This window comes from Taudactylus pleione, unplaced genomic scaffold (genome assembly GCF_031769625.1).
Source record: "Taudactylus pleione unplaced genomic scaffold, aTauple2 ptg000155l, whole genome shotgun sequence".
In the NCBI taxonomy this organism is placed as follows: Eukaryota; Metazoa; Chordata; class Amphibia; order Anura; family Myobatrachidae; genus Taudactylus; species Taudactylus pleione.
Genome location: NW_028284557.1, coordinates 1,466,555 through 1,484,338, shown reverse-complemented (window position 1 = coordinate 1,484,338; position 17,784 = coordinate 1,466,555). Strand labels below are relative to the sequence as shown.

Sequence of the window (17,784 nt, the reverse complement as noted above, 5' to 3'; positions counted from 1 at the left end):
CAAGGTCACCCTGTGGACCCTATGGACTTCGTAGAAACAGAGATAACAAAGGTAAGTTCTTACCATATCTCTTGTTATATATGTGTGTGTGTGTGTGTGTGTGAACAATAAAAAGAGAGGTTATTTATGTAGCACAGCTAATGTGTTCTGCAAAAAAAAAAAGTTTCTTAGTAGTCCATCTTTTAAATCACAAAAAGAAAATTACTGCACCAGTTATATCACTTACTTGAATATAAATGAAAACCCCCAAAAATTACTGTAATATTGAATTAATATAATATTGTGTAGGGGGTGCTGCCTAATGACAACCAAACAAATTATTTGTCACAACACAAAGAAGCTAGGGGTTGTCTCAAATGGCGCACATACAAGAATAAAGATAAAAATTAACTTTTATTGATTTTTTAAAATCTAGTACTGAAGCGAAATATAAAAACTCATCACAAACACACATATATAATAATGGTGAATTAAAAATAGAATCCCACTGTATATCTCGTAATAGTAATCCAATATTATGATCACATGTAGAAATATAAATGGCAATGTGCTATAATGACAATTGAATGCACAAGACTACATAATAGACTGTGATATTCTCTATATCTATTTAAGGCACCCTTACAAATAGACCCCCTATCCAATCATATGGGAACATATGTAATTGTTAGTAAACCCATCCAGGGTGCAAAAAACACATAGCCTTGATTGAGTGGTTTTCATCATAACCTTACAGTCAATATATTACGCATCACCCACATATCGATAGTATGTAGTTTGGGGGTGCGTTGTAGATTTGATAGATTACAGCTTTTCAATGTATTCGTAGTCGAGGGAATAATGTACCTTATTATATAAGTAATCAATTGTTTATATGCTAGGTCACCACTCCCTATATATTGCATTCAGTTCCACATCGATATAAAAAAATCGATGGTTAGAGTATGAAAATGTTAATTGCTTCTCAGCAATACGGAAGCAAATATATATATGATGAAAATTAGCACATTGTCAGATCTGAGATATATAATATGTCAATCTGCCATATATCGCTGTCAAACTATTCATGTGTTTGTCCTATCACCTATATTAGTAATAGTGTACTGGGTAACTCCAATTCATGATTCCTTCATAGTGGGTTTATCAGATTATATATCGTCCACTACTTATAGTAGGTAATTGTTGAATCCTAACCCCCACATCAAAACAAATTACCGGCGATCACTGACAATATCCCCTTGTACGGGTAGGTGAAATCATGTTATAGGTTAGTTGTGCCTGTATATTCAGCCAGAGTGGTTGGTATTACCATTATGTAGATAGACACTACCAGTTCAATAAAGCTACTGTGATTAACTAATTGTTACCTATACGTTTGGGCCGGATAACTTAGTTCTGTGAGTATTCTTAGCACACAACAGTGTCAATTAACAGACTGCTAGTGGAGAGCGACAATGTTACAAATTATCAGCTGATAGAGATATTCGGCTGCTAGACTGTAACGCTATGCAGCCTTATATTGTATCCCTCTCCACTCTTACACGCAGCCTGACCAGACAGCTGAGATAATCAGTATGTCTGTCAGTATAAGATAATCGGTATGTCGCTGCTATGAGCTATAGTAATCTATACTGGTAGACAGGACACTCCACATTTCAACATTGGAACTCGTCATACATTTAGTAACATCATAATAATATTAACAGTGGGACATTGTGCCAGCCAACGCGCGTTTCGCTACAGACTTGCTTTTTCAAGGCTAACCAGAATGCCTCATTCTCCAGCCTTTAATTCTACAAGAGGACCTATCATAATCCATTCTCTAGTCACATGTTAAACTCAACCAATGATATCGTCAGTCCCTAATACTGACTGCTAGATACCTTCCCGATAATATTCAAACGTGGGTGATCCTTTCTAATTCCCCAATCGGGGTTCTCTAATTACGCTGCATGTTGGAATTATAATGTTATATCCCAATATATCCCATATATTTAATTAAACATTTATAATTTCTATTGGAATGATTGCCTAATACTTACGTATAATCATTACTCCTTACATATAATAAAGAAAAAACATAAATAATACACAACATAAATTCACCTAATCATTATATAATAATTAAAATTACTACCTATTATTTAAATTATTAACATCAACTAATTTCCTTCATATATATCTCAATGACTAATAGTGTGTTACCTGTATAATTCAATATATTACAAATATAATATTAAATATTGAATAAAAATTATCCTAATTTACTATAATAATATTCAAGAATCATCTCTTTATGAAAATTAATATTCCAACAACACCAAAAAATATTATACCAATAACAATATTACTACCTATGTAGATCCTATACCTTTATACTCCTATAAATATTTCTATCAAAAAAATTATTATTAACGTGCCAAGGTGACATTATATGTGCTGGTGCTCTCAAAAGTGTATGTGACAATGGCTAACATGCTATGTGCTCTAAAAATTGTATGAGAAAGTGACAACTAAAAGCGTTTTCAATTGAGTGCAACTAAATTAATTACTAAATTGTGCAATACATAAATATACAAAAGAAAAAATGTAAAATAATATAATAATATTAGTGATAATCAAATAGTGAATTAAGTATAAATAAGATCAGTTATTAATCTGAATTAGAAATAAAAGTGAAAAACACCCAGAGTGAAGAAAATATTAATGTATATCCATTATAGCATAAACATAGTGAAGAAAATACATTTAAAAAGTATATGTGACAATATATCAATTAAATTGCTCTGTTTAAAAAAGAAGTGTCCCCAATATTACAGTATCTTTAAATTAATATGACTTCCACCCTTATAATTACTACCCTTAAATTATCGTTATTGTCCTATTAATACATGGCATTGTAAAATAAATAAAAATATTGAAATACAGATATCTCACCATCATTGATAAAAATATAATCAAAATCCACCATTATTGGTGTATAAATCCAACATATATATATATATATAGGGATAATATACAGGATATTAGTGCTGCTCCCAATTCCATGCCATTAATAGAAAGTACGTAACAGTTATGAAAGGTCTTCCTGATTAATCTGACCATATAATTCTTCATAAGAAATGATCTCCATAAGAGGAATAATTAACCTCACAAAAAGGCGCCATAACTATTCCCTTCATTTAATCCTTTGGGATATATACAGTCCATGAGAAAAATCATCTTAGTTTCCCATTGTAGGAGCTGTTCATCAAGGTCACCCCCTCTAATTCCCAGGTTAATTCTTTTCATACCAAAGGCTCTCAATCCTTGAGGACTCCCTTCATGGTATTTCAAAAAATGTCTAGCCACTGAGGTTAGTGGTTTAAATTTCATTTGATCCTGTCTTGAATTTCTAATGGTACCAACATGTTCCAGAATTCTGATTTTTAGGGGTCTGCTAGTTTTACCTACATAGCTTTTGCCACATGGGCACTCCAAATGGTATACAACTCCAATCCTCCAATTCTTGCCATATTTATCAAGAAATTGTTCTTTACGTGTCATATATTGGCAAGATTTACAGTGACCACATTTGTGAGATCCCATCTTGTTATACCTTGGCATTTTAACTGATGTAAGATGACTATGTACTAATCGATCTCTTAAATTGTGTGACCTCCTCCAGCTCGTTTGAACTTTTGTAGGTAAGATCTTTGCCAAATCTCTATCAGAGTGTAAAATAGGCCAATGTTTCTGCAAGATTTGATTAATCTGTTTCCATTGTGTATTAAAAGTCCCTATGAATCTAACAGGCTCATCCTCTGAATTCTTCTTCTTAGGTATTAAAAGAGATTTCCTAGAATATTTCTTAACATCTTTTACAGCCCGTTTAATAATTGTTTTTCTGTAACCTCTCTTCTCCAGTCTACTACATATTTGATTGCTCCTTTCTTCATAAGTGTTCAGTTGTGAGCAATTACGCTTCGCTCATAGTAGCTCTCCTTTCGGGATGGCCTTAATGGTTGTGGGAAGGTGGGCACTGCTACTATGGAGTACACTATTAGTGGCAGTACTTTTTCTGTAAATATCAGTAGATATCATTCCATCTTCTCCTACTTGTATTGCTAGATCCAAAAAATTGATTTGTGACTGGCTCATTTCCATGGTCAGCTTCACATTTAATTCATTGTGGTTCAGCATACCAATGAATTGTTCACATAGATCTTTGTCCCCCTCCCAGAACATCAGGATGTCATCTATGTATCTCAAATACAACAAAATGTGGTTCGTATATACATCATGTAACTCTTTAAAAAGTACCTCCCTCTCCCACCATCCCAGGTAGAGGTTGGCGTACGTCGGGGCACAAGCTGTGCCCATCGCCGTCCCTCTTACCTGGAGATAGTACTGTTCATTACATAAGAAATAGTTCTTCTTCAATATGAAGTCTAATAATGTAATGAGAAAGTCATTGAAATCACTATGCGTCTCCATATCCAGGAAGTACTTGGCCGCTGATATACCTCTGTCGTGATTTATGCTTGTATATAGGCTTTCAACATCACATGATACCAACCATACTCCTGGATTAACTGACAGATCCTGTAACTTTAATAACACATCCATTGTGTCTCTGGTGTAGGATGGTAAAGCAAGCACATGTCTCCTTAGATGTTGATCTACATAAGTACTCGCTTTTTCAGTCAAGCTTTTGACGCCCGAGACTATAGGTCTGCCAGGTGGTATCTTATCATTCTTGTGTATTTTGGGGAGTAGGTACAAAGTAGGTACCTTAGGTTTATCCGTTCTTAAATAATCTCTATCATTCTTGTTAATTATTCCATTCTCAAATGCTTGTGTAATTAATCTATTGTACTGAATTTTAAAGTTCTGGGTAGGGTTAAATATTAAACGTTTGTAACATTTAGTATCCTCAAGTTGTTTATTAAGTTCATCAGTGTACATTTGTCTTGGCCATAAAACTAGGTTACCCCCTTTATCTGATGGTTTGATGATAGTATCATGCCACTCAGCCATTTCCTATATTGCCCCTCTTTCATCTCTGGTGGTATTGTCATTGAAAATGGGACAGTATTTTGTTCTATGGTATAATTGTTCTAAATCTTTCGAAACCAAATCCTGATACACTTTTACTGCTGGACAGATTTTGAAATCAGGAAAAAAGGAAGATTTTTTCTTAATCTTACTCTTGTTATACGATTGTGTATTAATAATCATTGGGGGATCAATGTTATTTTCCAATTCCTCCAATATTGCCACCGCTTGGAGATCTTCCTCAGTTAAATTCATTGTGACCTCTGAAGACATACTATCAGATTTGTCACTAAAAGTTTTATTTGCAAAAATTTTTTGAGGAGAATTTTTCTCGTAAAAAGATTAATATCTTTTTCACATTCAAAGATATCCATTTTCTGTGCAGGTGAAAATGACCATCCCTTATGTAGAATACTAATCTGGTCCTTAGTAAGGATCCTATCTGTTAAATTAATAATTTTCATAGACTGTAAGGTTATGATGAAAACCACTCAATCAAGGCTATGTGTTATTTGCACCCTGGATGGGTTTACTAACAATTACATATGTTCCCATATGATTGGATAGGGGGTCTATTTGTAAGGGTGCCTTAAATAGATATAGAGAATATCACAGTCTATTATGTAGTCTTGTGCATTCAATTGTCATTATAGCACATTGCCATTTATATTTCTACATGGGATCATAATATTGGATTACTATTACGAGATATACAGTGGGATTCTATTTTTAATTCACAATTTTTTTGTGTATTTCAAGTTGTCACCATTATTATACGTGTGTGTTTGTGATGAGTTTTTATATTTCGCTTCAGTACTAGATTTTAAAAAATCAATAAAAGTTAATTTTTATCTTTATTCTTGTATGTGCGCCATTTGAGACAACCCCTAGCTTCTTTGTGTTGTGACAAAAAATTAGTAGTCCATCTCTAAGGAAATCTAGAAATGCAACTAGGTGTGCATAGAACACTCCAGATTTTGAAATTTGAATGTTTATCAACTTCGAATGCTTATAAAAACTGTTTCACTTCACGCAGTGCAATGATTCATATATCAAATGAAAGGAAATTTAATGCTTAATTCAACACAATAAAAACAGAGGTCAAATATTTGCATTACAAGGGAAGTTATGCCGTGAAAACAACACTTAGGACAGTAACATCATAAGTACACAGGGATTTTCACCCTATCAGTATTTCGTTGGGAATCCTTTATTTTTCAAGACCGCAGCACAGCGACGTGATCCAGGATTGTGGTGTTAAGTGAAAATGGTCTTGCGAGAGAAATTGGTGGGAATGTGACAACATCAGGGGTACGAAAGTTTTGTTTACGCTATCAGGAAACACAATCTATACAAAACAAAGAAGGAAAAGGCCGGAAAAAGTGCACAACAGCTGTTGATGATAGGAGAATAAAACAAATTTGCGTCAGGGACAGATGGATGTCATCTGCGGCCATTAGCAGTAAACTGAGTGCAACTGGTGTTTTTGTCAGTGCAAGAACGGAACGGAGAAGACTAACGGAGGTTGGCCTAAAAGGTAGGATTCCCCGGAAAAAGCCATTGCTGAATAAAAAGCAGCAGCATAAACGAATACAGTGGGCAAAAGAACACATTGCATGGATAGAAGGTCAGTGGAAATAAGTGATATGGAGTGACAAAACTAAGATATCGATATTTGGTAGTGATGGGAGAAATATGTGAGACGTCGCATCGGGGAAGAGGTACATCCAGATTTTATTCAAGCGACAACAAAGAATCCTACAAGTGTTATGATCTGGGCATGTATGACAGCAGATGCTGTAGGCCGCCTTTATGTCATAGATGGCACACTGAACAGCAGAAAGTACATTGACACCATCCTACAACCAAAACTTCTACCTTCTATCAGGGATCTTTTTCCAGATAATGCCCCATTTTTTTTTTCCAGCAGGATTCAGCTCCCTGCCACACTGCACGGACATGCAAAAGGGGTTCACGGAGAATAACAACAGGTGCTGGGATGGCCAGGAAACAGCCCAGACCTGAACCCCATAGAACATTTGTGGTTCTGTTTGAAAAAACTGGTACATCTGAGGCATCCATCCAATAAAAGACAATTAATTGAGGCTATAATTGTCTCATGGCACCACATAAAAAAGAAGGAAGAGCTCCAAACATTGGTTGACTCAATGCCCTGTCGCTGTGCTGCTGTCTTGAAAAATAATGATAGGACAGTAACATCCTAAGTACACAGGGATTTTCACCCTAAGTGTTGATTTCACTGCATAACTTCCCTTGTAATGCAAATATTTGACCTCTGTTTATTGTGTTGAATTCAGCATTAAATTTTCCTTTCATTTGATATATGAATCATTGCACTGCGTGAAGTGTAACGGTTTTTATAAGCATCCGAAGTTGAAAAACATTAAAATTTCAAAAAGTGTCCGCAATTTTGGCCACCACTGTATATTTCTATACAGTTCAGATTATGAAAAAATACCACAAATGGATTTTCTTGTAATAATATTAAATAATATTGCAGTTTTCAGCACATAAAAAAATTAATTGTGTATCCATTTATTTTCCTTTTTCCCCAAGCATTATTTCATTTTTTTCAGGTCTATCATCTACGAGTCAGGAGATGCTGCACAGGTCTAATCAGAGGAAAAGCAGAGCACTGAGAGAACATGAAGAGCGCCTCTCGGAGATGAGTAATACTGATGCTCAGCCGCTTGCCTCAGCCAGGATGGATTCCTGCAAGGCAGAACTCCCAGAGCCTTCTACCATATCTCCTCATTGTACAAACCCACAGCATTCCACCTCTAAGAGCAAGCCGGTCACCCCTATTACTTCTAAGAAAGATGCGCAGACTACTGTTTCAGTTGGAAAAAAGGCCAGTGACCATCGGAACGTTGGCACCTCTGTGTTAGCCTCCAAAGCTATCCCTAAAAAACAGATAGCAGTCCAACCCACCCAATCTGAAGCTAGAAAGTCAGGATTAACATTTAACAGGAGCTCTGCCGGAAAAATGCCATGTTCTGATCTACAACCAAAAGTTTCACAAACAAAGAACCTTTCTTCAGGAAGAATAGGCGGCACAGCTACATCTACACAAAACGAAACACAAGCTAGATCTGCTCCCTTCACCAGGAAATTACAGTCTGTCACCACAAAAAAAACTACTACTACTACTTGCTACAGCTGACTCTTCTTCAAACACTCCGAATGAGAGACAGACTCCCTTCTACAAAAAACTACAGCAGATCCCCCCCCCCCCCCAAAAACAAAGGCAAACACTAAACTAGCCCTTCCTTAACTGTACTTAGTGTACTCTACAAGTGCATAGAGTAGTTAAAAAAAATGATTGTAACTACAATATTTGTTGATTGTTTTAGCAACATGTATATTAAATGATATAAATATCATTAATGTTGTTATTGGTTGGGCCAATGGTGTAATCAGACACTACAATAGTAAAGAGTACGGTGAACTGTGCTATTACTGGTTTTCTTCTCTGTACAATGCAAGTTCCTTCTCCACACTGAGCAGAAATGGGTCATACAGGTCCATAAGGTCAGGGAGCTTGCTTCCATCCAGCAGACTATTGACCAATACAAGATTGTCAGCTTCCATTTTTCTTTGCTTTTCCTGTAGTCTCTGTTGAGCAGCCTGCCCAGAGAGAAGGACTGTCATGATGATCTACTTTATTAAGTTATTCATATAGTGCATCCATTCTGTGCATTTTACAGATATTTAATTGTTCACATTACTCCCTGCCTTCGTGGAGCTTAAATTGAATTATATGGAGGCAAATCAATTGATCATGATGACTGCAGGTTGCTGACATTCAGGCCATTTCCCCAGCAACTCAGACACAAACATCACCAATTTTCCTTTATAGCCCATAGAGGTGTGAAGAAAATCTGCAATGTTCCTCTAACATTCTCAGCAATGTGCACATTCACGCACATTGCCGGCAATTGAGTTACTCCCCTATATTCCCTAACGCACACATTAATATACATACCAGTGGTCTTCAGTGTGTGCAAACATAGGAAGAACATAGAAAAATCACACAAGTAGGGCCCTACTCAGAACTGAATCCATCACTGTGAGGAAGGACCACTGTGCCAGGGTTCTTGCCAACACTGGAAAAATACACCCTCCTATATATTACTTTTTGATTGGTAGTTTGTTACAATTTAAAGGGGAGTATCCATTTTTTAACGTATATATGCAACATAGGGCAGACCAACTGGAGGGAGGAGGATTGTTCCAAACAATCCCTATAATGCTGGGTACACACTGGCATATATATTGGCTGATGAATTGATCAACCAATATATCGTGTGTGTGTCGGCCAGTGTGCACCAGTGATATGTCTTTGTGTGATGTTGTTCACAGACATACTGTATTGCATCGCCTGTGCTGCACAGCCGATGGCAGATATATCTGCTCATCATGCTGTGTGTACTGGCAGTCTGCAGATATATCTATTAGGTGTCTACCCAGCTTAAGGCCTGTATTCAATTAAAAGCGAAAAGCCGAGATCCGCAAAAAAGTATAGCCGATTGCGACTTTTTGCCAGTCGGAAACTTATCTCCGTATTTAATTCCAAGTACTTTTCGTGTACGTGGATAGTCAATGTAATGTAATAGGCGGAAAAGATTTGCCTCTCAATAGCAGGAGAAAAGTGCATTTTTGTTTTGTTTTGGAGTGCAAAGATGGGGAACCACTCAGAACCCTTGGGACAGGCCCCCAAAGGATAACTGCGTCAAAAAAATCCCTAAAAAAAAAAAAAAAAAAAAGTGAGGAACACCCCAAAAAAGTACTTTCATTTTGGGGGTTAAAGTACAAAGTGGGGGTACAAGCAAAAACTACTGCAACTTTTTTGGGGTCTGCAAGTATGGGTGAGGTGTTTTTTTGATTGCAGGTGTTTGCTGCAGGTGCGTTTTTTTACGTATATTAAAACTTCACTTTAGCTACTTTAAACTATGCTTGCACCCATTTTCAAGTGCCCCAAATTTAACAGGACTCCTTATTTTCATAAAAAAAAAACTGCTTAATGCTATTCTTCACCACTTGTGCAAAGGCGCTAATTAGAGGCAATTGTACCAACTTAAATACCCCAAACTGTTTAAGTAGGACTAATCGGGCACTACTACATTGATCCCCAATGTTTTTGCATTTTTTGGGCTGATTTCCCGGATCCTGACACCACTTTCTGCCTGTTCTGACTTTGCGTGTTGCTGTTTTCACGTCGTTTGGAATTGAATAGGGCGAATAGCGGGGACGCGTCCAATAAGTTTCCGCGGCCAAAAGACACGATGTAGGAGAAAAGTCCGGCAGGACGGAACTTTATCGCGGGTGCAAAACTAATTGCATACCACCCTATGTCTTAAAAGGTACCCAATCACACAATAATTTGAGAATGTGAATTTACTGTTTCACCACAAGCATACTGTAAGTTACCACACCTAATATTGGCTATTTACTGTAAATGCTCTGTATGTAGCCTTTGTTATCATCATCATATTTATACCTCATTGCCTTCACAGGCATCCATTGCCCTCTGGTGGAGCCTGTAGAGCTCATGTCTCCTGTCCACCTGCGTCTGAAAGCGAGGAATCTGCCTGACAGGGTCGTTTTCTCCAAAACTAGGTGACAACACCCAGGGAACTTGTGTCACTCGGGAACCAAACACAAAAGGTTTAAATACAGACCTGCAACAAAACAAAGGCAGCCAAGACCACAGAGAAAGTCAATGAATGAATAGGGATTTTTAGATGAAATTGTTCAGCACTAATTGTAGTCCAGTGGTACACCCTGGTACAGAGACTCAGGACTCCTTTGAATGTATTATTCCAAATAATCTTACATTGATTTAGATCAAATGATTTCAATATATTTTACATCTATATAATAATTTGCTAAGAGGAGGTGCAGACTGAGGTGACCCAGTTACCTTTACTAGTATTTACAATCTATATAATAATTTGCTAAGAGGAGGTGCAGACTGAGGTGACCCCGGGTACCTTTACTAGTATTTACAATCTATATAATAGAATTGACTGCTGACAAAAAAAATTGTCATCACTTTGGAATGTATGACTTCTTACTTCTCCCACCTGCGTCAGAGAGGGGGTGGTGATAGAGACTGGGGGAGGGAGAAGGATCATTGGGGAGAAAGTGCCAGGGGAGAGAGAATTAGAGAGAAAGGAGCAGTGGTAGAGGAAAAAAAAATAAAGATAAGAGCTACTATACACGCACATATATGATCCATCCATTTTCTGAATTTTGTGAGCCTTTGTTACAAGCCACCACCGTGGCTCATTCCCCCAGCAGGTCCCGGCTTTTGCCAGGCGACCAGGACGACGTGCCACACCGGTTGTTGGTCCTGACACTTGCTAGACAACTGGGACTCAGTGCCTGCTGTTTCCTGCATTGACAGATCTTCCCGGGAACCCTTTTTGCCTTGTACTGGTACTTTGGCACAGTACCTGCCACAGCTGCTGCATTACCTCTTGCAAATCACTAAAGTTCAATCCTGCTCTATTAGCATTTCAGTGTACATCCATATATACTCCAGTCCATACTCCTGTGATCACCTGTTAATTTTATAAGCCCGTACTATCCTGAACTTAAGACCTAGTGGCATCTTAGTAACGGTGAGTGCATCTCTCCCCATGGGAAAAGGGAGGCTATTATAGGCCGAAGATCGCTGTAGCACGATTCTAGGGATCTTATACACGTTTTGGAATTTATTGGGGATTTCCCTGTTTTTTTTTATTGAGGGATTAAATACGTCAAAATAGGACCGGTCCATCTTTGTTGCTGCAGGAGCTCCCCATCTGATGATATATGCTAAATATACATACAGAGCTTGATAACTAGTATAGCTGATATATATGTACACAGATGTGTTATTATTTCTATTAACTGTTAATTTTGGGCCTGATTCAGAGCTGCACGCAGACGCATCTTTGCCGCAACCGCGTCCATATAATAAGGCGACCGATGATCTTCCTACTGAGGGTCACACTGGCATCTTTAGACGCAGTCACTGTCTGCGACCCGCCCGTATTTGGCTAGCCACCCCAGTTGCCTCCTAGGAACGCCCAGTGAAATTCACTCTCCTTGCTTTTAGATTTGTCTGCGTCTCCAAGTGCAAACCATCGGTATAAGTGCGACTGACACGTGGGCAGACATAAAACATCGACCGCTTGCATGTGACATCGGCACTGCCTGCACCTCTGAATCATGCCCTTTGTGTGCCATATAGAGGCATTTATGAATGTGGCATTCTTGGTTGTGGACCAAAACTTGTTTTTTTTGTTTAGTTTTTATAAATGCCCCTGTGCAGCACAATGGAAGATGTTTATATCTATCAGTGACTGGTAATCATAACATACGAAAAAAAGGGGATACCCAATTGGGTAGACGCAGGGAAACGCGTCAGAATTTTTCTTATACATCACCCTACTTTATAGATCCTCAACGGAACATCGTTTGCACCATCATCTCTCATCCCAGCAGCTCTTGGAGCTAAGGACCTGGAGATTGGGTGACTATCTTCATATACAAGTAGACTTTGCTGCTTAATTACCACACTAGCCCTTGGAGCTGAGGACTCAGTGATATGCTTAACATCATTTATGCTGCATTCAGTAATTTGCTATTTAGCTACCGCATGAATTGAGGACCCAGCACTGGAACTATTCTATACAAGGGACATTCCTCTAGCGGCACCAGGCATTTTACCAAACAGCAACTATAATATATAGGAAACCGCATCACTTGAGGACCCACCAATTGGATTATAATACCTAAGGGACACTCCTCTAGCGGCAACCAGTACCAACATCTAAAGAACAGTCCCCAATTGAGGCAACATCGATGGTACCCCACTAGGATCTTATATCAAAGTTTAATACAGACTTGAGATTATGGGTGAGAACTTGTGATGTTATTGTTAAATGCTGATAGGCAATATTATATTGTGGAATCAGCAACATTTTTTATAATAAATTGTTTTATATATTCAAATACCACAGTCTATATGTTATGTTAATAACTATATCACTAGCGCTACTTGTTTTATTTCACGTAATCATAACATACACCCAGCAATGGTCTCTCACTTGGATGGGTCAGGGGTGGCGGTCATCAGATGGATGCATGGCAAATGTGGACAGCGAGGGAGCACAGAAACCATACTGGATGTGGTACGAAAGCCTCCAGAATCCATACAGATGCCACTGTTCTTATCACGCAAAATCTGCAGGATTGACTCTACTGTGATGTGCCCTAGGACACAATTGGAAATAATTTAATAATGCGGTAATATACCCTCAGCCCCATGTACCCACTGCCCTTTCTTTCTCTATCCCCTTCTAATATATTATATATATATAATTTATTTCTTCAAGGGGTAGGCATTCCATAGCGGGAATACCTGCTAGTACCAAAGATGTGCCACTTGTTGCTATCGGCTATTAACGTTAACCCAGCAATCGGAAAGGAACTTGTTGCCCCTATCATGTTTGCACCACTGGTATATTATAGCATATTTTATTTTTGACACAATCTCATCATATTTTTTCCTCCTCACCTTTTTGTCCCTGCAGTAATGCTTGGCCAGTTCTGTATCTTGCTTTTGCAGCCTCCATACGCACTGGCTGTTTTTCTAAAGAATAGACAGCCCTGAAATTAAACTCTTCTATTCCATCCCACCAACCCTGTGCCAGGGCATGGGAGCGAAGCTCGGGGTGCTCTTGCCATATCACTGTCCCCACACTCAGCTGGTTAGAGATGTTCCGTGCACCCTCTGTGTAGGAAGGACAGTGTGTAACATATTTCTGTGACACAGGAAGACACAACATACATGAAGAATTAAGAAAGTATATATGTTCTTTTCAAATATACTGTAACTTCCCGGTGATTCTCTCAACTGCCCAATATGTCCCAGCTGTCTCGAGGACATATGCCTCTAGGCGGTCACATAGCAGGAACGTGTTGTGATACATAAATGGTTCTGGGTCTTCTCGACAGCTGCCTCCTTGTCTGTACTTTGACATCAGGTCAGTAATAACTTCCACTGCAGCTTTAGCGGAAGTTGCACGCTCTAGAGCCAGCCTTCAGAGAAAGGGAAGCACACAAGGCAAGGGAAACAAAGAGGATGAGCATATGTACACCTGTAATTTAATAATATAAAGTTTAGTCTGAGGCCGTAGTAAGAAGTAATAGTTACTTGTGTTTTCAAAGAATATGGGGTTATATAAGCAAATACATAGGATATCCTATCTGCAACCGTTACACTAGAGATTGTATACAACAATTGTCCTCATGTTCATGGCATCTTCTTTAGAGGGGGAGACATAGAGCCAGACTCAGAGATGAATGCAATAGCGATTACGGACGCAGATCAAGCGACTGTTTGCCAGTGCGCATGCATATAAGTCGTGTGCGCAGCAATCGCATTGCGATTACAGATGCACGGAAGATCCACTCTCAAAGTGAGTGACAGGTAGTCAGCGTTTGGGGGTGGTAATGGGGGGGTGGTCAGAAAAACGCAGGCGTGTCTAGCCTTTTGAACGCCGTCACATGGGCGTACATAAATTAGCCCTTGCGATCTCCTACGCAGCATGAACTTTCTGTGAGACAGGCGAGCTGCAGAATCTGCAGCTGGTCAGACCTGCCGCAAGGGCAAGATGGCCGCTCAATGTGTGTCGATTTTATCGATATTTACACAGGTAAGCAACGTTGTAAGCATGTAAGAAGGCAGCAGTGGGCGTCCGTATGCTCGGGTGATCTTTGTAACCATTAGCATATTTTCGCAGCTGCCCTGCATAGGAAATCACAGCTGCGATCGCATTAGCGTCCGTTGCTGACTTCGATTTGAACACTAGGAAAAATAATCTACTTGTGCTGCACAGCTCAGACCTCATAACATTGGAAATGTGATACAGTGGAGGGGACTAGCCATAGAGAGATGAAGCCAACATAAGATGGCAAGAGCTTCTGAACTGGTTATTACTACATTTATTTTAAGAGAGCGGATAGAGCTAATGATTACACACAGGATCAGGTAGTGGCCTGCAACAGTTGTTCCGCAAGGCCACCAGCAGCTTGGTGAGCTATGACCTACAGCTCTATGCTCCAACCAAATGATTCTATGCTTTGAATAAGACTGAATGGGAGTGGTCAGATTCCGCATCATGTGACATCTGCACACTGCATGGAGGTCATGCAGCACAATCAGAGTGTATTGTATTCTGTACTTTAAATTTAGCCATGTGGACAAGGTGTGAGGAGCATGTGGGGTCACAGATCCATGTGGAGAGGTCTGACTGTCCTGTGGGGGAGTTTCAAGATACTAGTGGGATCTCAGGGCTTGTGTTGAATTGCAATGGCAAGGGGGAGCATTTTGTGGCAAGTGGGGCTTCTGGAGCAAGTGTAAGGTCTGAGTCGCATGTGTTGTGGTTTTTATCCTTGAATTATAGGTAGTGAGCGGCCCAACGTTGAAAGGCCCTTGGAAGTTTATGGGGTTGCCCATCAATGGAATAATGGTTATATCTTGTACATATAACCCCTGTAAAATATATTTTTTTCAAAAACAACATTTAAAGAGAATTCTGATTACCAATGCATTTTGGGAACACAGACTGTTGTGTAAAATGCTGAGCTCCTCCATCTCATCTCACCTGACCAGGTCCATGCCCAGCAATGCCTCATACTCTTCCACCGGCTCCTTGGTCCACACAGCTTCATTCCCAATGCAAACCCCCATCTCATTAGCTCCCATCTCTGCCCCCCATAACCAAGCTGGACGACTCAGCAATACAGCCAGGGTCTTCGGTGCCTGCTCAACTTCCAGAAAGGTGCACTAACCAGTGAACATAAGGCAACTAATATCATTTACAGAACAACACAACACATACCAGAACTGGGAATATGCAGCAATATATCAGTGTTGGGGTCTCACTGTCCTTACCATGACTGTTGAGCCTGGTGGATGTGCGGCAGCGGAGAAGTACACAACCTCTTGGACCTCCATTCGAGGTCGGTCTGAATTCTTTGCAAACACGACAACAGGGGACAACGAGGCCGGGGGAAGTGACACAAAACAGTCACATGAGCTGGGGTACAAGGGTACAGACATGTTGCTGCAGACATAAAAAAAGGTTTCATGTCACAAATGCATGACACAAAGGACTACTATTTTATTTGCCTTATATCGATTAAAAAAAAAACATTACGCAATGTGTGCCAGTTAGCATCTGTTTCCAGTTGCACTGTTGTTGTAATAAGTCTAAATTAATGAATAACAATCATTTAAAGTTAAAGATTTGCAGTAGCTGAACTCAGAAATGTCAAGTAAAAAAGAAGAAAAAAATCCAGGGTATTCTATCCACTATATATTGTCTAGTCCATAAAGATGCAATTTACACCTGTGTCCTTTTGTCATCTACAGATCCCTAAATTCTGTCCATCTCGTTCTAAACATAACATACATAAGGTTGCTATCTACACTTCATATCTCGTTTGAGTTATTTTAATACTGCATACATACTTATTAAAGTTGTACATTACCCTACACATCTATACTACTATCTCTTGCTATAGATTCCCCATTTTAAGGCGATTGAACACTAGACTAGTTCACATTACCATAATCCTTAAAGTGTTTCAGATCAAAAAGTTATAAAACAAAACATGCTGACACCTCTGTTCACGTTATATCTTAACTTTGCTGCACGTAGATGTGGTCGGGTGCTCCATCCAGACTGTGGACACTTACCTACAGTCGCTCATTCCGACGCGGCACACCAGGTTCAGTGCACCAAGTACACGCACCCGATTCTTGGACAAGCCTGCCTGGGGGCTGGAGATGTCCTGTTAAGAGAGACAGGACCGGGTAGGCCGCACGGGGAGCTAGTGCCCCCAGAGGCTGCAACTGTATGTGCAATGTTTCAACTTAATTTAGCCCGTAGTTGCTGATTTGTTATTTTTTTTACATCCTAGAGCACAGGACAGGTTCTCAAACATTACGCAATGTGTGCCAGTTAGCATCTGTTTCCAGTTGCACTGTTGTAATAAGTCTAAATTAATGAATAACAATCATTTAAAGTTAAAGATTTGCAGTAGCTGAACTCAGAAATGTCAAGTAAAAAAGAAGAAAAAAATCCAGGTTATTCTATCCACTATATATTGTCTAGTCCATAAAGATGCAATTTACACATTTTAAAATGTGTCAGTGAGTAATGGATATACCTGTTCACCTGCTGGGTGATCTGGAAAACGTCAACTGTGAGGACCGAGTTTGAGAACCACTGTCCTAGAGCAGTGATTCCCAACCTTCGTCCTCAAGGCACATGACAGCCCTGGTTTTAGTGATATCCATGCTTCAGCCAGGGCCGGTTCTCCCGTTACGCATGGTACGCAGCTGCGTAAGGCGCCACATAGTGAAGGGCACCTCAGCTGCGTACCATGCGACCCGCGGGCAGACTGTGTCACTGTGACACAGCTGCACCGCGTATGTAGCGCTGACCGGACGGAGTTCGGTCAACGCTACACAGCACAAACACACAGCCGCTGGTGCCGGCAGCTGTGTGTTTGCTTTAGAAGCTGATGAGAGTCAGACAGACTCTCATCGGCTGCTGCTCCCACTTCCAGAGCCGGACATCTTCCGGCTCCCGCAGTGGGTAATGGGAGTGACGTCATGACGTCACTCCCATGATGCAAAGCGGCGGATGGAGGAGCTAATAT

The 17,784-nt window shown here is 39.5% G+C and overlaps 2 protein-coding genes across 3 annotated transcripts in view; one reads left to right on the top strand and one right to left on the bottom strand.

Annotated features, from left to right (window-relative positions):
- LRRC46 (leucine rich repeat containing 46) overlaps window positions 1-8,305 on the top strand; it is a 41,932-nt gene extending 33,627 nt beyond the window's left edge. The window contains exon 8 of the mRNA XM_088474579.1: window positions 7,635-8,305. Within this exon, the coding sequence (XP_088330705.1) occupies window positions 7,635-8,221 (587 nt within the window). The 3' untranslated portion in view covers window positions 8,222-8,305. The remainder of the gene's footprint in view (window positions 1-7,634) is intronic.
- On the bottom strand, window positions 7,570-16,948 carry SCRN2 (secernin 2). 2 transcript variants are annotated; one of them, XM_088474577.1, is made up of 8 exons: window positions 16,817-16,948; window positions 16,010-16,181; window positions 15,720-15,901; window positions 13,953-14,151; window positions 13,628-13,844; window positions 13,158-13,323; window positions 10,559-10,739; window positions 7,570-8,702 (listed from the first exon to the last, which is right to left on the bottom strand). In XM_088474577.1, exons 1-8 carry the CDS (start codon window positions 16,828-16,830, stop codon window positions 8,475-8,477), a joined length of 1,359 nt encoding a protein of 452 aa, XP_088330703.1. In that variant the 5' UTR covers window positions 16,831-16,948; the 3' UTR covers window positions 7,570-8,474. The 2 variants fall into 2 exon arrangements, with proteins under 2 accessions (XP_088330703.1, XP_088330704.1); XM_088474578.1 differs by having other exon boundaries at window positions 7,570-8,685.
- Between the last annotated feature and the right edge of the window lie 836 nt (window positions 16,949-17,784).

Coding starts and splice junctions, on each gene's coding strand:
- SCRN2 (XM_088474577.1), bottom strand. Junction 13,324..13,627: donor ATTACTGCAGGGACAAAAAG/GTGAGGAGGAAA, acceptor ATTGTGTCCTAG/GGCACATCACAGTAGAGTCA. Junction 10,740..13,157: donor GCCACCCCTGACCCATCCAA/GTGAGAGACCAT, acceptor GTTTTGTTGCAG/GTCTGTATTTAAACCTTTTG.